This window comes from Pygocentrus nattereri, chromosome 19 (genome assembly GCF_015220715.1).
Source record: "Pygocentrus nattereri isolate fPygNat1 chromosome 19, fPygNat1.pri, whole genome shotgun sequence".
Taxonomy (NCBI): domain Eukaryota; kingdom Metazoa; phylum Chordata; class Actinopteri; order Characiformes; family Serrasalmidae; genus Pygocentrus; species Pygocentrus nattereri.
Genome location: NC_051229.1, coordinates 21,541,145 through 21,559,742, shown reverse-complemented (window position 1 = coordinate 21,559,742; position 18,598 = coordinate 21,541,145). Strand labels below are relative to the sequence as shown.

The 18,598-nt window shown below is 39.6% G+C and overlaps 1 protein-coding gene across 2 annotated transcripts in view; it reads left to right on the top strand.

Annotated features, from left to right (window-relative positions):
- Positions 1 to 17,020, top strand: part of camsap2b (calmodulin regulated spectrin-associated protein family, member 2b) — a 112,683-nt gene extending 95,663 nt beyond the window's left edge. The window contains exons 10-19 of one of the 2 annotated variants that reach the window (XM_017699165.2): positions 139 to 208; positions 883 to 1,131; positions 1,709 to 3,599; positions 6,154 to 6,290; positions 6,726 to 6,946; positions 7,684 to 7,780; positions 8,168 to 8,233; positions 10,227 to 10,339; positions 10,519 to 10,637; positions 13,348 to 17,020. In XM_017699165.2, coding sequence (XP_017554654.1) covers positions 139 to 208; positions 883 to 1,131; positions 1,709 to 3,599; positions 6,154 to 6,290; positions 6,726 to 6,946; positions 7,684 to 7,780; positions 8,168 to 8,233; positions 10,227 to 10,339; positions 10,519 to 10,637; positions 13,348 to 13,644 — 3,260 coding nt within the window. In that variant the 3' untranslated portion in view covers positions 13,645 to 17,020. The remainder of the gene's footprint in view (positions 1 to 138; positions 209 to 882; positions 1,132 to 1,708; positions 3,600 to 6,153; positions 6,291 to 6,725; positions 6,947 to 7,683; positions 7,781 to 8,167; positions 8,234 to 10,226; positions 10,340 to 10,518; positions 10,638 to 13,347) is intronic. The other variant, XM_017699166.2, reaches the window with a different exon arrangement.
- The last annotated feature ends 1,578 nt before the right edge of the window (positions 17,021 to 18,598 follow it).

Below are 18,598 nucleotides of genomic sequence, written 5' to 3'. Positions count from 1 at the left end.
TAATAACAGGGCTTATTAGTAATGTAATAAGACAAAGCAGTTACATTAAGGCAGAGAAAACACTAAGTTGTGCAGAGCATAGAGCTATATGGGACTGAAGTGTATAAGGCTAAGCATTATATTTTGCTTGTCTTGTAGCAGTGATAAAGAGGTCCAACTCTCTGTCATACGTGGATGGTTGTGTGGGGACGTGGCCCAAAGAAAAACGGTCAGTGCTGCAGACCTCCTTGTTATCACTCTCACATTAATGTACACATCCTAACAGTAACGATGCTGATGTTCATGTTTATGCATGTTCATGTTGTTAATTAAAGCAGCATCCAGTTCGATGTTTTGTTTTGGATCATACTCCAATACTTTAACATCTGTAAATGAGTAAGAGTTTTAGTAAAAAATGATGTGGAATTATTAATATCTGCATGCTCTGTAAATAACTGCTCTAACATGGCTGTTATTGTAGATTGATTGGCTATGCTATTAGTTTAAAATATAATTTGCTTTGTAGATTTAGGACTTATTTCCATTGTGGCTCCAACTGCTACAATCGAGTGCCATCATAAACCTGTTCAGTTCCAAGACTATGAACACCACATAAGAGCTAAATCATAAGGAAGTTTATGGATCTCAGCATATTGCATGTCCTGTTGCTTGTATAGCCTATTCATATGTTGATATATATGTAGAGGACTTGCTTAGATTACAGGTACATGTATTGCATATTGTACCAGATAAACATAATGGCTACAGCAATTAAAAAAGCAACAAGAGAATCTACTCTTTAACAAACACAGTAGACTTATTATCAGTACAGTTTTAAGATGAATATTAGATTAGTTAATTTATTCACTGACTGATCCACCTACCTCTCTTTCTCTACCACAGGTCTTCAGCCCATGGTATCTCATTTGAAATTCCATTTGATGATGATGTGGCTTGCCCATCAGGTCGTGGATTAAGTCGGTCTTCAAGCTCAGATGGCCTGGGGTTCAAAGTTCACCAAGCGGCACGGGGCATGCGCAGGAATCTCTCCTTCCAGCCCGTTAATGGGAGCACTCACCCGTTGCATGAGGAAGGAGATGAAGCAGCATCACGCAACTGTTCCATTAGGCCTCGTGTGAGGACTGAATCTAGGTATTTACTGTAACATTTGGCAGCCCAAGAAAACATCCTCTGACTGAGCAAAATGTGAGCTAATCAAATAAAGAATAACTGAATAGTGAGTCATAATGTCATCAAGATATTTTTATAGCTAAATTGCACTTGATCATTTTAAACCTACTCAGCCTGTTTTGGCTGTTTTAGTCAGGTGCATCCCGACTGATATTGGTATTTGAGTGTATTTAGAGGTAATAACACTTCTTTGATTAATTGCAAGTAAGGTTAAAAAAAGACTTGGCTGACATCAAAGCATCAAAGAAATTGACCCACTGCATTTAAAATTTCCTCCATTTGACAGAACATGTTTGTGTTTGACTGGTAATAAAGAGACATAATCACAGCAAATACAGAATACCTGAATAGTGACTCAGCATTCGAATATTAGCATGTGGAACAGTTACCAGAGTTCGATTAACCCTTGCTTATATTTTGTATAGTAATTTAGTTTTTTTGGTCATTGTGTGCTTTGTAGGTAATTATGGTGATGTATGTAATCAACAAAATGTCTTGTTCATATCATGTGGTTTAAAGTGTTTCTCTAACTTTGTAGATATTCTAATGGCGTACTTCCGGAAGACTCTGGTCCCCAGCCACTGACCCCCACTATGGAGGAAGCTCTAAAGATCATACATGACTCTGAGCGTCCACACAGCAGCCTACAACCCCCTGGTGGGGAAAATGCCTTCTTCCTTCATAGCCCTGACTCCTGTGACAATGGTGCCACTGATCCTAACTCCAGCACACAAGAACCTGAGGACAGTCTTTCTAAGGCCCGTGCCGATGATGCAGAGCTAAACTCCACGTCCACAGAAATAGACACAGGAATTCACGTGCGCACAGAGGACATTCAGGATGGGCAAGATGAAGACTCGTCCTTGAAGGACTACTCCGACATGGACCAAGACTACGAGGCACGTTCGTGCCCATTACCTGACACTGGTGGTGGTTTTAGCCCTGTGCCAAGCCTGCTGGGAGCTCGCTCGCTGGCCACAAGCTCCGCCTCTTCTATTGGCTCTGCCTCTGCAGTGCGCATGACCAGCTTTGCTGAGCAGAAGTTCCGCAAGCTGAACCATGCAGATGGCCGGAGTGGCGGGAACACTCCAGAAAGTGACATAGGCATTACCCCCAATGCAGCCATGGCAAGATCCATTACACCTGATGCCCGTAGTCCCGGTCGGGTCACCTCGCCCCGCGACCCATCCAGTTTGTTGGTGTCAGAGATGGTACAACTGAAGATGAAGCTGGAGGAGAAGCGGCGAGCCATAGAAGCCCAGAAAAAGAAAGTGGAAGCTGCCTTCACACGTCACCGGCAACGGATGGGCCGCACAGCTTTCCTCAATGTTGTCCGCCGCAAAGGAGCTGCTTCGCCACTAGGAGGTGACACCAGTAGTGGTGGTAGTCCTGATGAAGGTGAAAAGAAAAGCACAGAGGCAAGAATTTTGAAATATGATGAAAGCGGTTCGAGATTAGAGAGGTGCAAGCCAGACGGGGCACCTCTGAGATCAACACCAGAGGAGGGAGGAGCTGCAGAAGTGGCGGATTTATCAGAATACACACGATCCATTGAGCGTCTGAACACGTCTCTGAGTTTCTTGCAGACGGAGATGCAGCGGCTGGCACAGCAGCAGGAGCGCATCATGCATCTTCGCGAACAGCAAAGCTGGGTGATCTCCCCTCCACATACGCAGCCCCAAACACAAATGCAGCCATCGCCAAGGAAACACCCACTGCGTAGCAGTAGTGCTGTGGGCCGTGGATCCGTGGGGTCCCTGTCCCCAAACCTTTCCTCCACAGGGTCGCCTCGAACCACCCAACGCTCACCTGCCCCTATAAAACGTAAGTCGGCTTCTTTCCATGCTCGGACACCCCGTACCCCGCGGCCCAACGAGCTAAAGGTCACTCCCTTTAGCCGGATGCTGAACACACCACAGTCAGTAGACAGTCTTCCCAGGCTGCGGCGATTCTCACCAAGCCAAACACAAACCAGCTCATTTGCATACCTGGGACATGATGAGGGACCTACAAAGGAAGACCGTGCAAATAAAGAGAGGAAAGCAGTGCCACAGGCTAAAGACAAGCAACCTGTCACAAACACGGATGCAGAGAAGACAGCAGCAAACGCTCTGTCCAGTCAAGCGAAAGAGAGAGAGGAGGTGGTGAAGGAGGAGAGGAAAGATAAAGAGATGGCCGAGGCAGGGTCAGCTGAGGAAGCCGGATTCATTAAGGCAGTGGCAGCGTCACAGGTTCAGTCTCAGCCAGTAACAGAGAGTTTGGCAGGGACAACGGAGGCAGGCCCAGTGGAGGCTCAGGTCCAGAGTAAGAAGGATCTGATCGAGTTGCCCCTCTCTGTGCTGAAGCCTCTTGATGGCGAGAAAATAATAGAGAGTGGGACAGACTCACAAGACCCGGATCAGAAGATGTGTTGTGGATTCTTCTACAGGGTAAGACTGAATTCTTGTTTTGTCTCTCTACGCAAAGTAACACAGGTCTGACAGTCAGTTGTATTGCTGTTTAGGGATACAAATGGTGAACCAAAATTATTGCTGAACATTTGGGACTTTCAAGGACAGTCTGAAAGTCTGATACATCAAAGCCTTGGCTAAACGATTTAGTGCTTTTTTTTAAAGTACTTGTCGAGCTGGATAAAAAAAAATTACCCAATTCTCTCTACCTAATTGAATGACATACTATCCTCTATACAAATGTACATTGTAAGTAGCACTGCTAAGCAGTAGTAGCAGCTGTTTTGAAGCCCTTACAGTATATTAGAGTTGTCACAATACCAGAATTTTGACTATTGATAACAATAACAGTATCACAGTGCTGATCGACAGTGGTAAAAACCTAAAAATACTTGTCATTGTCCCAACATCCAGTATGCACTGCATTGAAATATGCAAATTACTACAGATTAATTGATGTCTAAATGTTTAATGCGTCTACTTTATTAATATAAAACTGTTTAAAAGTAAATAAATCTGTGCACAAAAATGGATGAAACCTTATGCTGATTATTTTTAGGTTGTTAAAATGTTACTGAATAAAACTTTTCATTTACATCAACTTGTATGTTTTAGATAATCAGAACTCTTGAAATGGTTCTTTGTGTGTTGCTAGTTCTATATAGACCCACTGGCTTTACTAAAGAACACCAGAAGAAGCAGTGTAGTACATTCGGGCTGTAAAACTGTAAATTGTAAATGTGACAAGTGGAAACTTGGACATGCCAGGAGGTCCTGGGCATTTAAAGGGTTAAGGATGTTTGACGTTGAAGAAGAGGCTGATTGACTGACTGACATGCTTGACTGAACAGATTCACTGTAGAATATTTAAAGAAAAGAATGTAAAAAGAAATCCTTAATGCCTCGTTTTGTATTAAAATCTAGTAAACAAGCAACAGAAAAGCCTGAACGTAATCACCTATAACAACAATACCAGAGTACTGTCCAACAGGTGTGTATAAAAGAATGACAACAGAAATCAAACTGTCTTTGATAGAGAAGCAGAAATCCCTGTTTTTTTCATGTGCTGGTATAGCAAGCCTGCTGTCTTATGACTCATACAAGCTTTGTTTGCTAGGGACTAAGGAACGCAAGCACAGCCGCACCAAACTGTCGGATGTGAACAGATATGACAGCATTACCTGACGTCTAGTGCTTAAATATTTCATAAAAATAAGTAAAATGATCATGTTTACATGCAAAAACACTAACAAATAGTTGTCCTTAAAAAAACTTCCCAAATGAATCCCCAGCTTTTTAAAATTATTTTAAACAATTGAAATGATTAGACATTAGAGTTCTGAATCCTGGTCCTGGTCAAACCAGTTCGCAGGCAACAGATTGGTGTGGATCAGGTGTGTAGAGTAGGAAAAACACAAAAGTATGCAGAACATGGGGCACCAGGCTGTTGTCATATAGAACAGGGGTGTGGAACTCCGTGTAGTTTGCTGGTTGGTCTGCTGTCACAACAACTAAACTTGATAATTAACTGCCGAGTTGAATCAGGTGTGCTTGAGCAAGAAAAAACATCAAAGTTGCAGGAATCGGGCTCACCAAGAACCCAGAGTTCCCCATCCCTCTTATAGACGCTGTCGGTTGCCCAGTCTAAATCTCTGGACGCTGGCCCAGTAGCCTCTGGTCTCACAGACAGCAGCTTGTGATGTTCACTGAAGAGTTGACATCACCATGTCAGATCTGTGAGGCTGCACGGCTGTAAGTGCATCAAAAACAATGAATTGTGTGTCTTTACTTTGTTCAACATTCTTCAGTTGTTTGTTTTATTCTAAATATTATTATTCGCAATATATTTCCATTGCATCATATTTTTAGCGGTAAAAGTGTTTCGTCTTAAATCGAGTGAACTGTTACCTACTGATGTTTTTATACTTCTGTGTGCTGAAGTGTGGCTCATCTGAGCGATTGTGTTTGTGTCTGTGTGTTGAAGTTTGTGTATTATTGTCATTTGACTCAAATACAAGTTATTCATTTTTCTGTGTCTTCTCAAAGTGGAGAGACAAGTCAATCTACGCCTGTGTGTTTTTCTCTGATCTCAAGCAAGAGTGGAGCTTGATTTTCTCTCTTTATCTACCAAAGATGAACGCTTTAAGTGCTGTTAATGACAGTTTAGGGGGTCTCTCACATCTTTCAGTTGTTGTCTATATGTTTAGAATTTTTTTGGTAGAAGTTTTACAATTTTTTTCACTTATTTTGTTTTGACTTTCCCCTTTCTTATGCATTTGGATTAACTATCTTATATCTAATCTCCTCACAAATGTAAAACAAAATTTCTTTTCGTCTGGAAATTAAATAAATGAAGGGTGGTCTCTGACCTTTGCACAGTACCTTATGTCTCTACACCCTGGGCATGATCTGCATTTTACTTCTGTGTGTGTTTAGACTCTCCTTTTAGAATGTCTTTGCATCTCTGTGTGTTTTGATTCAGGCTCATTTATTAATAGATCAGTCAATTTTGTGCCCATTCATTTGTGTTCAGGATGACCAGAAAGGTGAGGAAGACATTGCGCAGAAGAGGGCAGCTCTGCTGGAGAAGAGGCTGAGGAGAGAGAAAGAGATGCAGATGAAAAAACAACAGCAGGAACAAGAGATGGAACAGAAGAAGGAAGTGGCAAGGTTTGTTGAAACTAGTCACCCACAAATCTAGCCTCATAACTTACTCCTGAAACTATGATCAGCCCAGTTGTTGTAAGTGCTGGGGTGGTGAGCTCTAGGGCTGGATATCTTTCAAAAATGTTTAGTACCAATTCTGATACTTTCATTAGAAATAAGTGTGAGGTGCTGGAACTGGGTGTATATACTGGTTGCAATGGATCACAGACTAATCAAGAAGACCTGACATTATTAAGATGCATATAGAATGTAATTTAGGCAATCAGCAGCCTAGATATTGGCTCAATAACGCTAATAAGACTGACTAGTTATATATTGAAATTAGATGTTCAGTGTCGTGGAGTGATTCTGTCGGTTCAGTAAAGAATCAAAATTCAGTGAGCGCTTCTCTGCTTTAACACACTTTGGGTAAATCTCTGTTCGGGGAATCTGTTTCAGATTGAAAGCAGAGGAGGAACGTCAGAAGAAAGAGGAGGAGAAGGCGAGACGAGAGTTTATCAAAAATGAATATTTGAGGAGGAAGCAGCTGAAACTGATGGAGGACATGGACAGTGTCATCAGGCCCCGCACCCCAAGCGTCAAGCAAAAGAAGCCCCGGCCCAAGTCTATGCACAGAGACATCATGGAGTCTCCCAAACCCCCTGCACGGACAAACACGGGTACAACAGCTACTCAGAAACCCAGAAAACTCTGAAAACCAAGAAAAATCTGAAAGCTCAGCCTTACTGCAGATTAGAGGAAATTTATTTCATTGAAGTGATCAGCAGTTATTTAAGCTGACTGTTATTATTTCCCACAGTTGTTGGCTTTCACAAACGTTTGCTTACATTGCAACAAACAGAATGTGAATTGAGTTTTGAGTGAATTGAGTTTTTATCAATTCAACTGAGGCAAAAAACATAAAAGCAGAAAATATATTTATTGAAATTAATCAGGAATGTTAAGAAAACAAGTTCTAAAGCTTTAACACCTGTAGAGGGCAGCAGTGAGTAATGTTTGTTTATTTGAGCTTCAGCCATATTTAACTGTTAATCACAATTATTTATATGGCAATTTGCTAAAATTTCATGATGCTGACAGGCCTAATTCAAGCATAGGTATTATAATAGCTCTAGCGTGCAGCTTTCATGCTGGCATTCAAGCTCAAATCGAATAGGTTGTGGAAACTCTTATAAGTTCAGCAAAGATTTTCTCATGAAAATCTAAGAAAACAAACAAAACATCTGTTCAGCCAAGAGTATCAGACATTTGCATATGAATTTATCTTTTTACAGTACATTGTTTTTTTTTTCGATATTTTGTTGATTCATTTTTAGAAAAATGATAGTTTATATATTATAGTAAAACAACTGATTTGGGTCCTTGTTTTGTGCACACAAACTTATTTTTTCTCCAGGGTCTCGACCTCGCGGATTCTCTGTCTCCAGCATATCACTTGCTTCACTTAACCTGGCGGACAGTGAGAGTGTCCAGTCAGACAAGAGGACGTCCAGGTAAGCTTGTGTGGTCCTGCATCGCCTTAACTGGGTTTGTAGTATGTACCCGCAGGGTAGTTTTAATTACAAATATGTTGACTCTATAGTTACATGAGCTTAAATTCTTCCACAGAGTGAGACTTTTTGAGAAGCCATTTGGAATTTCATTAGTTTTTTTGTTTTTTTATATATTAAAGTTTTACTTTCTCTTAAAATACTTTTACTCTAAATCCCTCTATGTTGAAATCTCCCCTAAATTCTCCCCTTATATTCTGTCTGTCTGTCTAACTTCCTAACTAATGTCACTGTCCTCTGTCACTTCCTGTCTGACGTTTCTCTCCTCTGTCACTGCCTGTCTGACTTTTCTCCCTGGCGCCTCTACTCCTCTCCTGCATGCTGTGGCAGACGCAGTAAATTGTCGCCAGGCAATCTGTGTTTCTTTCTGACCTCTCCTAAAGGGGGGAAGGCCAGGTCAGTTCCCTCAGTTTGGACTAGACCGCCGCATCGCTGTCAGTTCAGCTATCTGATAGTTTTAGGTGTTACTGCATATTTGTTTTTATTGAGTTCATCTTTCATCTTAGTATTTTTATTCTCCACATTAATCACGCAACATTTAATTCATGTAACACATGGAACTACATCTTATTCTAAACCGCTTATCCTTCTGGGTCGTGGGGGTTTGCTGGAGCCTATCCCAGCTGTCATTGGGCAGAAGGCAGTATATACCCTGGACAGGCCACCTATGGAACTATCCACTGTTAATTCTAATAGCAATAAATTGTAATTACAATACTTAGATGTCATACCAGTACAGCTGCTTAATAAACAGATACATAAACCGGAATGTTTCTTGTGTGATCTCAAGGGTCTAGGCATGAAATTAAAGAGGCCATATTTAAAACCATCATCAATCTGAATTATCTTAAAATGTGGTATGGTCAGCGAAAAGCTTTGGGGGCAAGCTAACACCCACACTTAAAAAAAAAAGCAAACAAATATAGGAAAAATGAAAACAAAACAAGGCACTCACCCCTACATATGGGATAGTTTGCCTACAAAAATTGCATGACTTGATTTCTAACAAATTTCATCAAGCTAGGACCCCTTGTTTGGTCTGGTTGGTGGATGGCAAAAGGCAAAGACGCAATCAGACCCTCCAGCTTGTTGCATTCAAAAGTACAATATAATAGCAGAACATTTTTCTAAGCCATAGAAAAGTAAAGATCAAAATACAATTGACACTTTGCAAATGACTGACATGCCTCTCAGCCAGTCACAGTTGTCTCTTAACACTGCTTCCTCCATCAAGCAAAGAAACAACTTTGACAGAACTCCTTAAAAGAAACGTGCAGTGAGAACAGCGGTGCCAGTACTCAGAATTATTACATTGAGAAATGGTCACTTGATTGATGTCAGCACTGCTTTGTGGAAATGGAAATAGACTTTGTAGTCAGTTTTGGGAAACACTTGTAACAGTTGTTTTGCTTTACTGTCAGTTAATCACTTTGAATCTTAACATGTCTTAAAATGTTGAGTAAATTAATTAGGGGTGACCTGGCATGTTGCGTTGTACAGCCTGCAATGTGCATCATTTAATTCTTTCATCACTAACCTGTTTTGAATACAAGAAGAGAGATCAGATCACTCCCGTTTTGAAGGAACTGCACTGGCTGCCTGTATCATTCAGGATAGATTTCAAGGTTCTGCTACTAGTCTTTAAAGCTCAAAATGACCTAGCACCTGCTTACATCACAGAGTGTCTGTCTGGTTATGTTTCGGCACGTAATCTAAGATCTGCAGATAGTGGCCTTCTACAGACACCCTCTGTAAAATACAGAAAACATGGAAAGGCCTCTTTCAGTTATTATGTGTCTAAATTGTGGAATTCAGTTCCACTTTTTATTAGACAGTCAAGCTCAGTGCTCACTTTTAAGAAGCACTTAAAAACATATCTCTTTAAACTAGTATTTAACTAAAACTGAGTGTCTCATTGTTATTATTATTATTATTATCATTAAACAGCAGGGAGCAGTAGACAATGTAGAAATGTAGAAAAAGAGAGAGACCATACAAACCAATGCATACACAAACACATATGTAAGCTTTCCTTGGGTTATAACAGTTAGCAGTATCATAATTGGTCGAACACCTGCCTCCAGCTTTCACATCAGGCCATTCATGCTTGGTTCAGCTGCTTCTTTTGCAACAGTGAGGTTGTGTTATGCTGTTGCCATGCTAACTTGCCGCTGGCTTTTCCATGCTTACCTAGTTCAGATTTCTGGCTTTAACATGCTGACATATGTGATGCCTCCTTATTCATGCTAACTTTTACAGTGCTCCTGTATGTTTGGCTGTGTGTCGGTTGTAGTGAAGTTTAAGCTGAAATGCTACAAACAGCTCCCAATCCTTATATCTACTAAATAAATAATCCAGTATTTAAGAAAATCTGTCTGTCCAACCACAGGCCAGAATCTGCAGAAGGTCAGTTGTCACCATGTCCATCAGTAAGCAGGAATGGGGAGAACTGGGAGAATGAATCAACAACATCATCAGCAGCATCCAACACAGAATACACAGGTACACAAAGCCTGCTATTCTTTTTCATACTCACAGAGAGCCTTCTTTGTATGCAGTTGAGCATTTATGATATTTGTGTATGTCTAATACGCTTATTATATAGTTCTAATTCAGCAATATTTTATGTTAATTCATGAATGCAACAGAATATTGATGATATCTACTCTCTTCCTAAATAGGGCCGAAACTTTACAAGGAACCCAGTGCCAAGTCTAACAAGTACATCATCCAAAACGCTCTGGCCCACTGCTGCCTGGCAGGCAAAGTCAACGAGGGACAGAAGAACAAGATACTCGAGGTCAGGAGCTAACCACAGCTCTGCTGTACAGTAACAGTACATTAAGACCTGTTTCCACTGTTCTTCTCGGTTTATTTTGCTGTATTTCACTGTGTGAACACTCTGACTCTCCACTTAAACCATTTAAGTGGGGCAGTTGTGGGCTGGAGGTTAGGGAACCAGCCCTGTGACCGGAAGGTTTCTGGTTCGATCCCCTTGGTTGACAGTCCATGACTGAAGTGCCCTTGAGCAAGGCACCTAGCCCCCAGTTGCTCCCTGGGTGCTGTGGATAGGGCTGCCCACTGCTCCAGGCAAGTGTGCTCACTGCCCCCTAGTGTGTGTGTTCACTAGCATACATGTGCGTGTTTCACTGCACAGATGGGTTAAATGCAGCGGTCTAATTTCACAGTGTGCAAACACAGTGACAAATGGTTGTAAGTTCTATTCTACACAGAGGTAGTATGTGTGAGACAGGTGCTGGACCATTTTGAGGGTCATTATTCCACAGTCCAGAATGCACACAGTGTAGCGTTCATGTCTGTTTGTCTGAAATATTGCAGATGCATATGTGTTTTTAAACGAAGCACAGACCATAAAGTACAGACTGCCTGTTTCCAGGGCCTCCCATAAGTGGGTAGGGGGCTTTCTGGGGACACAGCCATCAAGAGACCAAGCGCTGTGCTCAGAAAACATGACAGTAGAAAAAAACGACTTTAATTTTTACTCAAACTTCCACAAAGATTAGCACTCTTCAAAGAGATGTTAGGGTTGCCCACATCTGTATCAGAGCTGATCCCAGTATAAATTTCGTGGATCAGTATTGGTCAAGCCCTGTCCAATTTTCTGCCACTTCTGGTATAAACCGATATTACAGCTGGTTCATACAAACTTGTTGATGCGGAAAGCATGAAACAGCCTTTAGCAGTTACACTGTTCACAATCAAGAGAAAGGACCCGGCTACTATACTGTTGGAGAGTCAAATTGAATCTTAAATCAATAATAAATGCACCATCAAAACTCAAGTTTATAGGTGATTTTAGATGTGTTATTTTATATGTTGGAGTCTGTTACTGTCGTCTTTCAACATGAGTACCAGATAAGTGCCAATGAAAAGTAGGCCCTTATGAAGCTGAAATAATCAGAGAAACATAGCTAAACTATAAGGTGTGTAAATATCACCTGTCTGGCATTATTAAGAATACCAAAAATTGTTGAGAAGCAAAAATGCACTGGTGAGCTCAGCAATAGACCATGGAAGTATGACGGCATAAATACCAGGAAAAGTCACAATGTTGTGGCCAAAGGCTTTGCAAAAGGAAGGCAGCACCTCCTCGTGTTCAATGAGGGGCGGTGAGGAGTTGGTAGATACTTTCACATTGATTTCACCCATAAATGAACCAGATGGACTCTGAGGAAACTGTCTGAATCGCAAGCAGTGTTCATCTACCAAGCTATCGATTGCTACATCTCCGTGCCATTCAAAGAGGGCATGTAGTTTCCCAGACAATGAGAGGTGATAATCAGAATGATCAGTCTACAAGGAGACAGGAGTGAGTGGAACTCTGGCGTGCTCTGCGTCTTCGCTGTCACCAGTAGAACAAGATCAAGACTTTATTCTCTAAATTTTGTGACTTTTTCTCTAAATATTACAGCTTTATTGTCGAAGTCTACTATTTTTATTTTTATTAGGAGTGGCCCTAAAACATTGTCAGAATGGAAGACCATAGAAGAAGATGACCAAAGAAACATCTCAAACATGAAAAAAAAACTGTCAGACAGATCAAGATCACAAATGTAGCCGGAAAGAAAACCTGTGCTAATTGCTGGAGTATAAGCTGTTATTACTTATTAGCTAGCTACATTAACCTCATAGGTTTAATGTATAAACAAAGAAGCAGAATTTGAGACTCTTGGCTCATCGACTGTGATTATGGTAACAGGAAAATTGTGTTGATTTTATTCCTGTGAAGGAGGATTCCACTGATATTCATTTTTCATAATTCAATAAATTCAAGATAATTTCATAATTCAAGATAAAGTCAGTCAAAGTGGTCTCATGTAAGATTCTTTTTTCTAGACAAGCTTATTGACTCCAATTAGAAAACAGGGACCAGATCTACAATGCAGTCTAGTCATTTTACCTGCTGTACAAAATCACCATTGAACCATGTCGAGTTTTGATATGTAGCGTTGATAATGGTGAAATATTTCATCCTGCATGTATCTTTGGACCATGAATGGATTTAAAAATATATGTTTTAGGCCAAAAGCTTTTCTTGGAACTATCATAAAACAATGTCTCAGGCATCAGACAGTGTATCTGTAACCATTCAATTACAGAAAAGTCACATATATTTTATTTTGCATGTTAAGTGTGGAAGTACCACACGTTTACAAGTTATCGCAATTTTTTTTTACATGATCACAATTTTTTTCAGAAGTGATATCAGTGAAAACCAGATGTTTCATTCACACGTGATTCATTTGACTCTTCTGTTAGGGTGTGTGTAGTATCATTCAGTAATGTAGCTTTTAGAGGCATTAAATGTTTCCATCATCACCGCTATGAACATTTCTCACTCTGACTTAACCAATAAATTATGGAGACGTTTAGAAAACATTCACTGAAGTTCCCTTTAATGGGGACATTGGGCACATGATGTGCAAATGCCAGAGAGACTTGCTGTCATTCCTTTAGAAAGATCTGAACTGTTTTCTCTCATCTTCTAGGAAATGGAGAAGACGGAATCTAACAACTTCCTGATCCTGTTCCGGGATTCAGGTTGCCAGTTCCGTGCGCTCTACACATACTACCCGGAGACACAGGAGATCAGCAAGCTGGCAGGCATCGGCCCGAAAGCCATCACACCCAAGATGATCGAGAACTTGTACAAATACAGCTCAGATAAGAAGCAGTTCTGCCACATCCCTGCCAAGACCATGTCAGCTAGCATCGACGCCATCACCATCTACAGCCACCTCTGGCAGTACAAGAAACAAAGTACACCCAAAAAACTGCTCAAATGAGTCCCACAGAGAGCAGCCAGACACTCACTGCACACCACACTGGAGTTCCGATGAGGATTCCGGACACTTTTGCGTCATCACCGTTTAGCTTATTCCTCCAAGAGTGATGGGAATTGCAGGATTACGATAGAATTCCAGTGTTACGCACAGTTTGAATGTCAAGATTAAAAGATGGATTTTGAGGTCCATGTCATGCAGCGAACATAACGTCAATATTAGCTGGTAGCACACATGGTTCATCTGTCTGCATGTAGTGTGTGTGTGTGTGTGTGTGTGTGTGTGTGTGTGTGTGTGTGTGTGTGTGTGTGTGTGTGTGTGTGTGTGTTGTGTGTGTGTATGTGTGCGTTTGCCAAATATAAAGGTTGTAGCATTTGTTCCTGAGAAACAAAAAAGCAGCATAGATTGCTTACCTTTGTTCTTATTTTAAACACTTTAAACTTTCGTGGCCTTACGCTTGTCTTGTTTCAACACTTTTGCCTGCTTTTTAATGACCCGCAGTGCACTCTTGAGTTTTATGAACAAGTGAAATTTATTTAGGGCTAAATGAGGTTTGTGCACATCATCACGGAAGCAACAGAGAAGACATCTTGAGGCCTATTTTTCAGATGTGAAATAAGCCTAGCCTGGGTCTAAATTGAAATGCCAATGTCATTTCATCATTAAACAGCTTGAGTAGTCTAGGCAAAGAAAACAATTCAGACACCAGAGCTACGTTCACATTACAAATCTTAATTCAGTTTTTTTTGCTCATATGCAATCTTTCTTGCCTTGTCGGGTAACATTTCCATGTTTAAGTGACCCATTTCTGTGCCCTGAAAAGACACATCCTAATCAACTTTGCAAGAATCAAACCATGCAGGTCATGACCAACAACAAACGAATAAACCAGAAGTTCAAGCCTTTTATCACAAGCAGTGTTTGCTCTGAACAGCTCTCAGCTGTTCATGATTAGGATCATCTTCCATCCGTTTTGCTTATATCAACATGCACCATAAGGCTTGGGCAAATAGTTTCAATCACTCATATCATCCCCACCTACGATCAAATGAAAACCCTAGTGCAGACACCCTAATACCACTTAATATCACTCAGAAGTATGTCACAAACCATTCCTGATTCACCTTGGCTTCAGTGCTTTTTCAGTGTTCTTGTTAGGATGGACTCACAAATCCAGTCTAGACCCATATATGAACGTCTGCATTCACACTGCAGGTAGTATTGATCAAAAATCTCATCTTTTTCTCTCATGCGTTCAAATATATTTTGTATATCAGTGTGAACAGCAGAAAATACATTGAACCTGATGTTTCCGATTCAGATTTGGGCCACTTTCAAATGTGGTGCTGAAATCCGATGCATATGCAGTATAAAGTAATGCGATCTGTATCTTTTCCGTCAGTCCATCTCAATCCTCAGCATATTTTCATGTGAACTGGAACAGACCCATCATGGCAACATCAACAACACGCCTGTTACTATAGTTACACTTTACATCTTTAGTTTTGGAGGATGAGCGAGACAAGCCTGGGCATTGTAAACATATAAACACGGTGCTTTCTAAATCAAACAAACAGCAGGCAACAACATCATATTTGAGCAGTAAATCAGATAAGAGCCACTTTTAGCTGCAGTCTGAATGAAGCCAAAGTCACATTAAGTTAGATTAAGATGATTCAAAATTGGGTTTGTGCCACTTTCACGTGTGCTTCTAGATCATTTATGTATCTGATATGTGGCTGTACTGAAAACAGTCCGATTGGAATTGATGATGCACAGATGACTGATGTCCTTATCCTGTGTCAACTAAAAAAAGGGCTAATGATGAATAAATGCATACATGCAGACTCAATTATTCACACTAGAGACAAACATGGGTCTCTTAGGCTTCCTTCACACTGCAGGGCAAATCAGACTCGTATCTGGCTTTATAGACTAGCTGTTCAGTTTTCAAGTTGCAAGCGACCAAATCTGATTTTGTACAATCAGACTGTAGTTGCATTTGTTCACATTAGTTGTGACGCATGTTGGAAAAAGCTGAAAAGACCTAACTCTGATAACTGGCTGTTAGACATGTATTCACAACAGAGTAAAAATGTTGCCTAAATATCTGCCAAAAGCTTCTGCTCTCCTTGTTTAATCAGTTATATGTGAATATGCACAACTGACTTTCTTGTCAAAAAAAAAAACAAAACAAAATCAGATTTGAATCAGATTTGATACCACCTACAAATGTGGCATGTTTTGTTCATGTTTTTTTGCTGTTCAGATGCAAAAAAATCTAATTTGAGCTGCTTGCCTGACAAAATCTTATAAACTGGTATTAGATCGCTCAAGAAGACAGTTTGGATCTGAGCAAAATACCAGAATAATGTAATATGTACTGAAATGTGAACGTAGCCTAATTTCAGTTTTAAGGTCACATGTTTATGAATTGTTATTTTTGTCTCTATGAATTTATTTATATTTTGATAAATATCTTAATTTCCCTGAAAGTGGTGCATATGAGTATGAGCAGTGTATGTATGTGTGTATATAATGGCTGTCATGTTGAGCTGAAAGCAGAAATCCTTTGTCTGGCTTCTACATGTTGTCCTGTGGCCTTTCGTCATTTTAAGGAAATCAGCACGGACCTGACAGTTTCAGCTGCTGGACTGAAACACTACATCACTCAAGTGAGCCTCGCCATGATTGTGTAACAGTCTCCCAAGTGTTAACGTTAACGTACAGAGTATGTTTAAAACATACTGGTGATCTTCTTTTAGGAACACAGTGCAGTTCAGCTGCCAGTTGCAGTAGTTTACATTGACAAGTTAGTATTAAAACCAGAGCGTATAAATATTGAATATAATATTACGATGCTTCCGTATAGATGCTGCCTATATCGTTGCTAAGTAATCTGCTCATTCATATTAAGTATAAACGACATTTCCAGGAGCTGTTACATTTTTACAGGCTTTTTGTCTGATAACACTTTTTTTTTTTTTTCTTTCTTCAGGTTCAAAAGAACTGAAAAATGTTTTTATTTTTATTAGCTGAAGAAATTCATCCATCAGATTTATTAAAAGCTGTATATATATAGTTTTACATGTTAAGCATATTTTTAAAGCCATTGAATATTAATGATATTTTTCATATAAACAAGGAAATGCTTTAAACTTGCAATGTGTTATGGGTAAATGTTGCTAGTGTTGGCTGTGGAAGAAGCTACGGTGCGATGAAAGAACTGTGTTGAACATCTGAACATTTGCTTTCATTCAGTTCACTACATCTCTCCTGTCGTCAGTGTGTATTTATCATTGCCTATGTGCTGTATGTCGGGTCTTATCTGAATATCTGTTAACCTTTAGACCTACACAAATACAGATTTTCATCCAAACATTGCTTTGGTGGTGCTATTATTATTATTATTATTATTATTATTATTATTATTAAATGTAAATTCCATCAAGTCATTCAGAGTGGATCACATTGTCAGACTGATATTGTTGATAATGGTAGAACAGTGTTAGGTTTAAAAGTTTTCTTTAAGGACTGTTTTGCCCTGTATGTACATTATATGTCCAAAAGTATGTGGACAAGCCTCCTAATTATTGATTTTATTGTTCTGGCCATTCCCATTGATAACAGTTTTATAAAATCAAGCACATAACCATGCAATCTCCAAAGACAAACACTGGCAGTAGAATAGCTGAAATTGAAGATCTATCACTTTAAATGTAGCACTGACATTGAATGCCAACATTAAAGTTTGGTATAGGAGGAATAATTGTCTGGGGTTGTTTCAGGGTTTTGTTAATTCAGGGTATTGTTAATGCTGCAGCATACAAAGACACTGTAGACAGTTACTTCCAACTTTGTGGCAACTTTGGGGAAGACCCTTTCCTATTCCAGCCTGACTGTAGCTGAGTGCATAAAGCGAGGTTGAGTTTGGTGTGGCATACACATTGGGCGGCATATTTGTAACCATTTTGTATAACAACTTTCAGAGGCATTAAACTCTTCAGGCGTCTGATTCCTATCAATACCGCTGTGACCAATACTAACTTGGCAAGTTTTTCCACATTGAATGACTTTGTTTACATAATGATATGAAGATAATTTTAAAAATTTGTGTAATTCCCCTGTAATGCAACAATATTGTAACATGGTTTTGTTAATTAGTTCATTTTACCTGCCTGATAAATGCCTTGCTAAATTGATTAGGATTTAGAATTAATAAGATGAAAATGCCATGAAAATGAGCTTTTAAAATGACTTTTTTTATTCTTTGTGATTCCAGGGATTAAACTCATTTCCAGATGTCAAAGTAGACAGAATAGGGCTAGACAGACTAATTTATGGATTTTGTGGGGATTATTTTGATAGATTAATTTTTCCTAAACTGTGGTTTCTGATTGCTAGATATTTTAATCTACTTATTTACATCTGCTTTTCATTTCTGTCATAGGAGCAAATCTCTACACTGGAACAGGACACTCCTTAAATCTCTGTTATCATCAACAGTCAATATTGCACAGTATTTATTTTTACCTTAGCACCTTCTTTATTTACTTTAAAGCAGCAAAGCTGGTGCTATGAAGATGTAAACATAAGTTTTTCTAAAAAGAAAAAGCTTATAAATAATTTAGATGAATGAATTAAATGCGTCTGTTCCAATGTCAGCTACAGCTCACATAAAAAGTATTGATTTGATTTATTTGTACATGGCACTTCGTGGGCTGGATGGTTGCTATGAAAGCCCATTCATGCCAGGGGAGAAAAAAAAATCACCTGTTTTCTTTCCTCCTCTGTTTATGGCAGCATGTCAAAATGTTGATGTAATAACTCAAAATAATGACTTCTTATTTCAAAATAATAACGTAGTATCTAAAAGACTATCTTAAAATGATGATTTTTTTTTCTCAAACTATTGACTTCTTTTCTCAAGATTTTGAGTTATTAAATAGAAACTGAC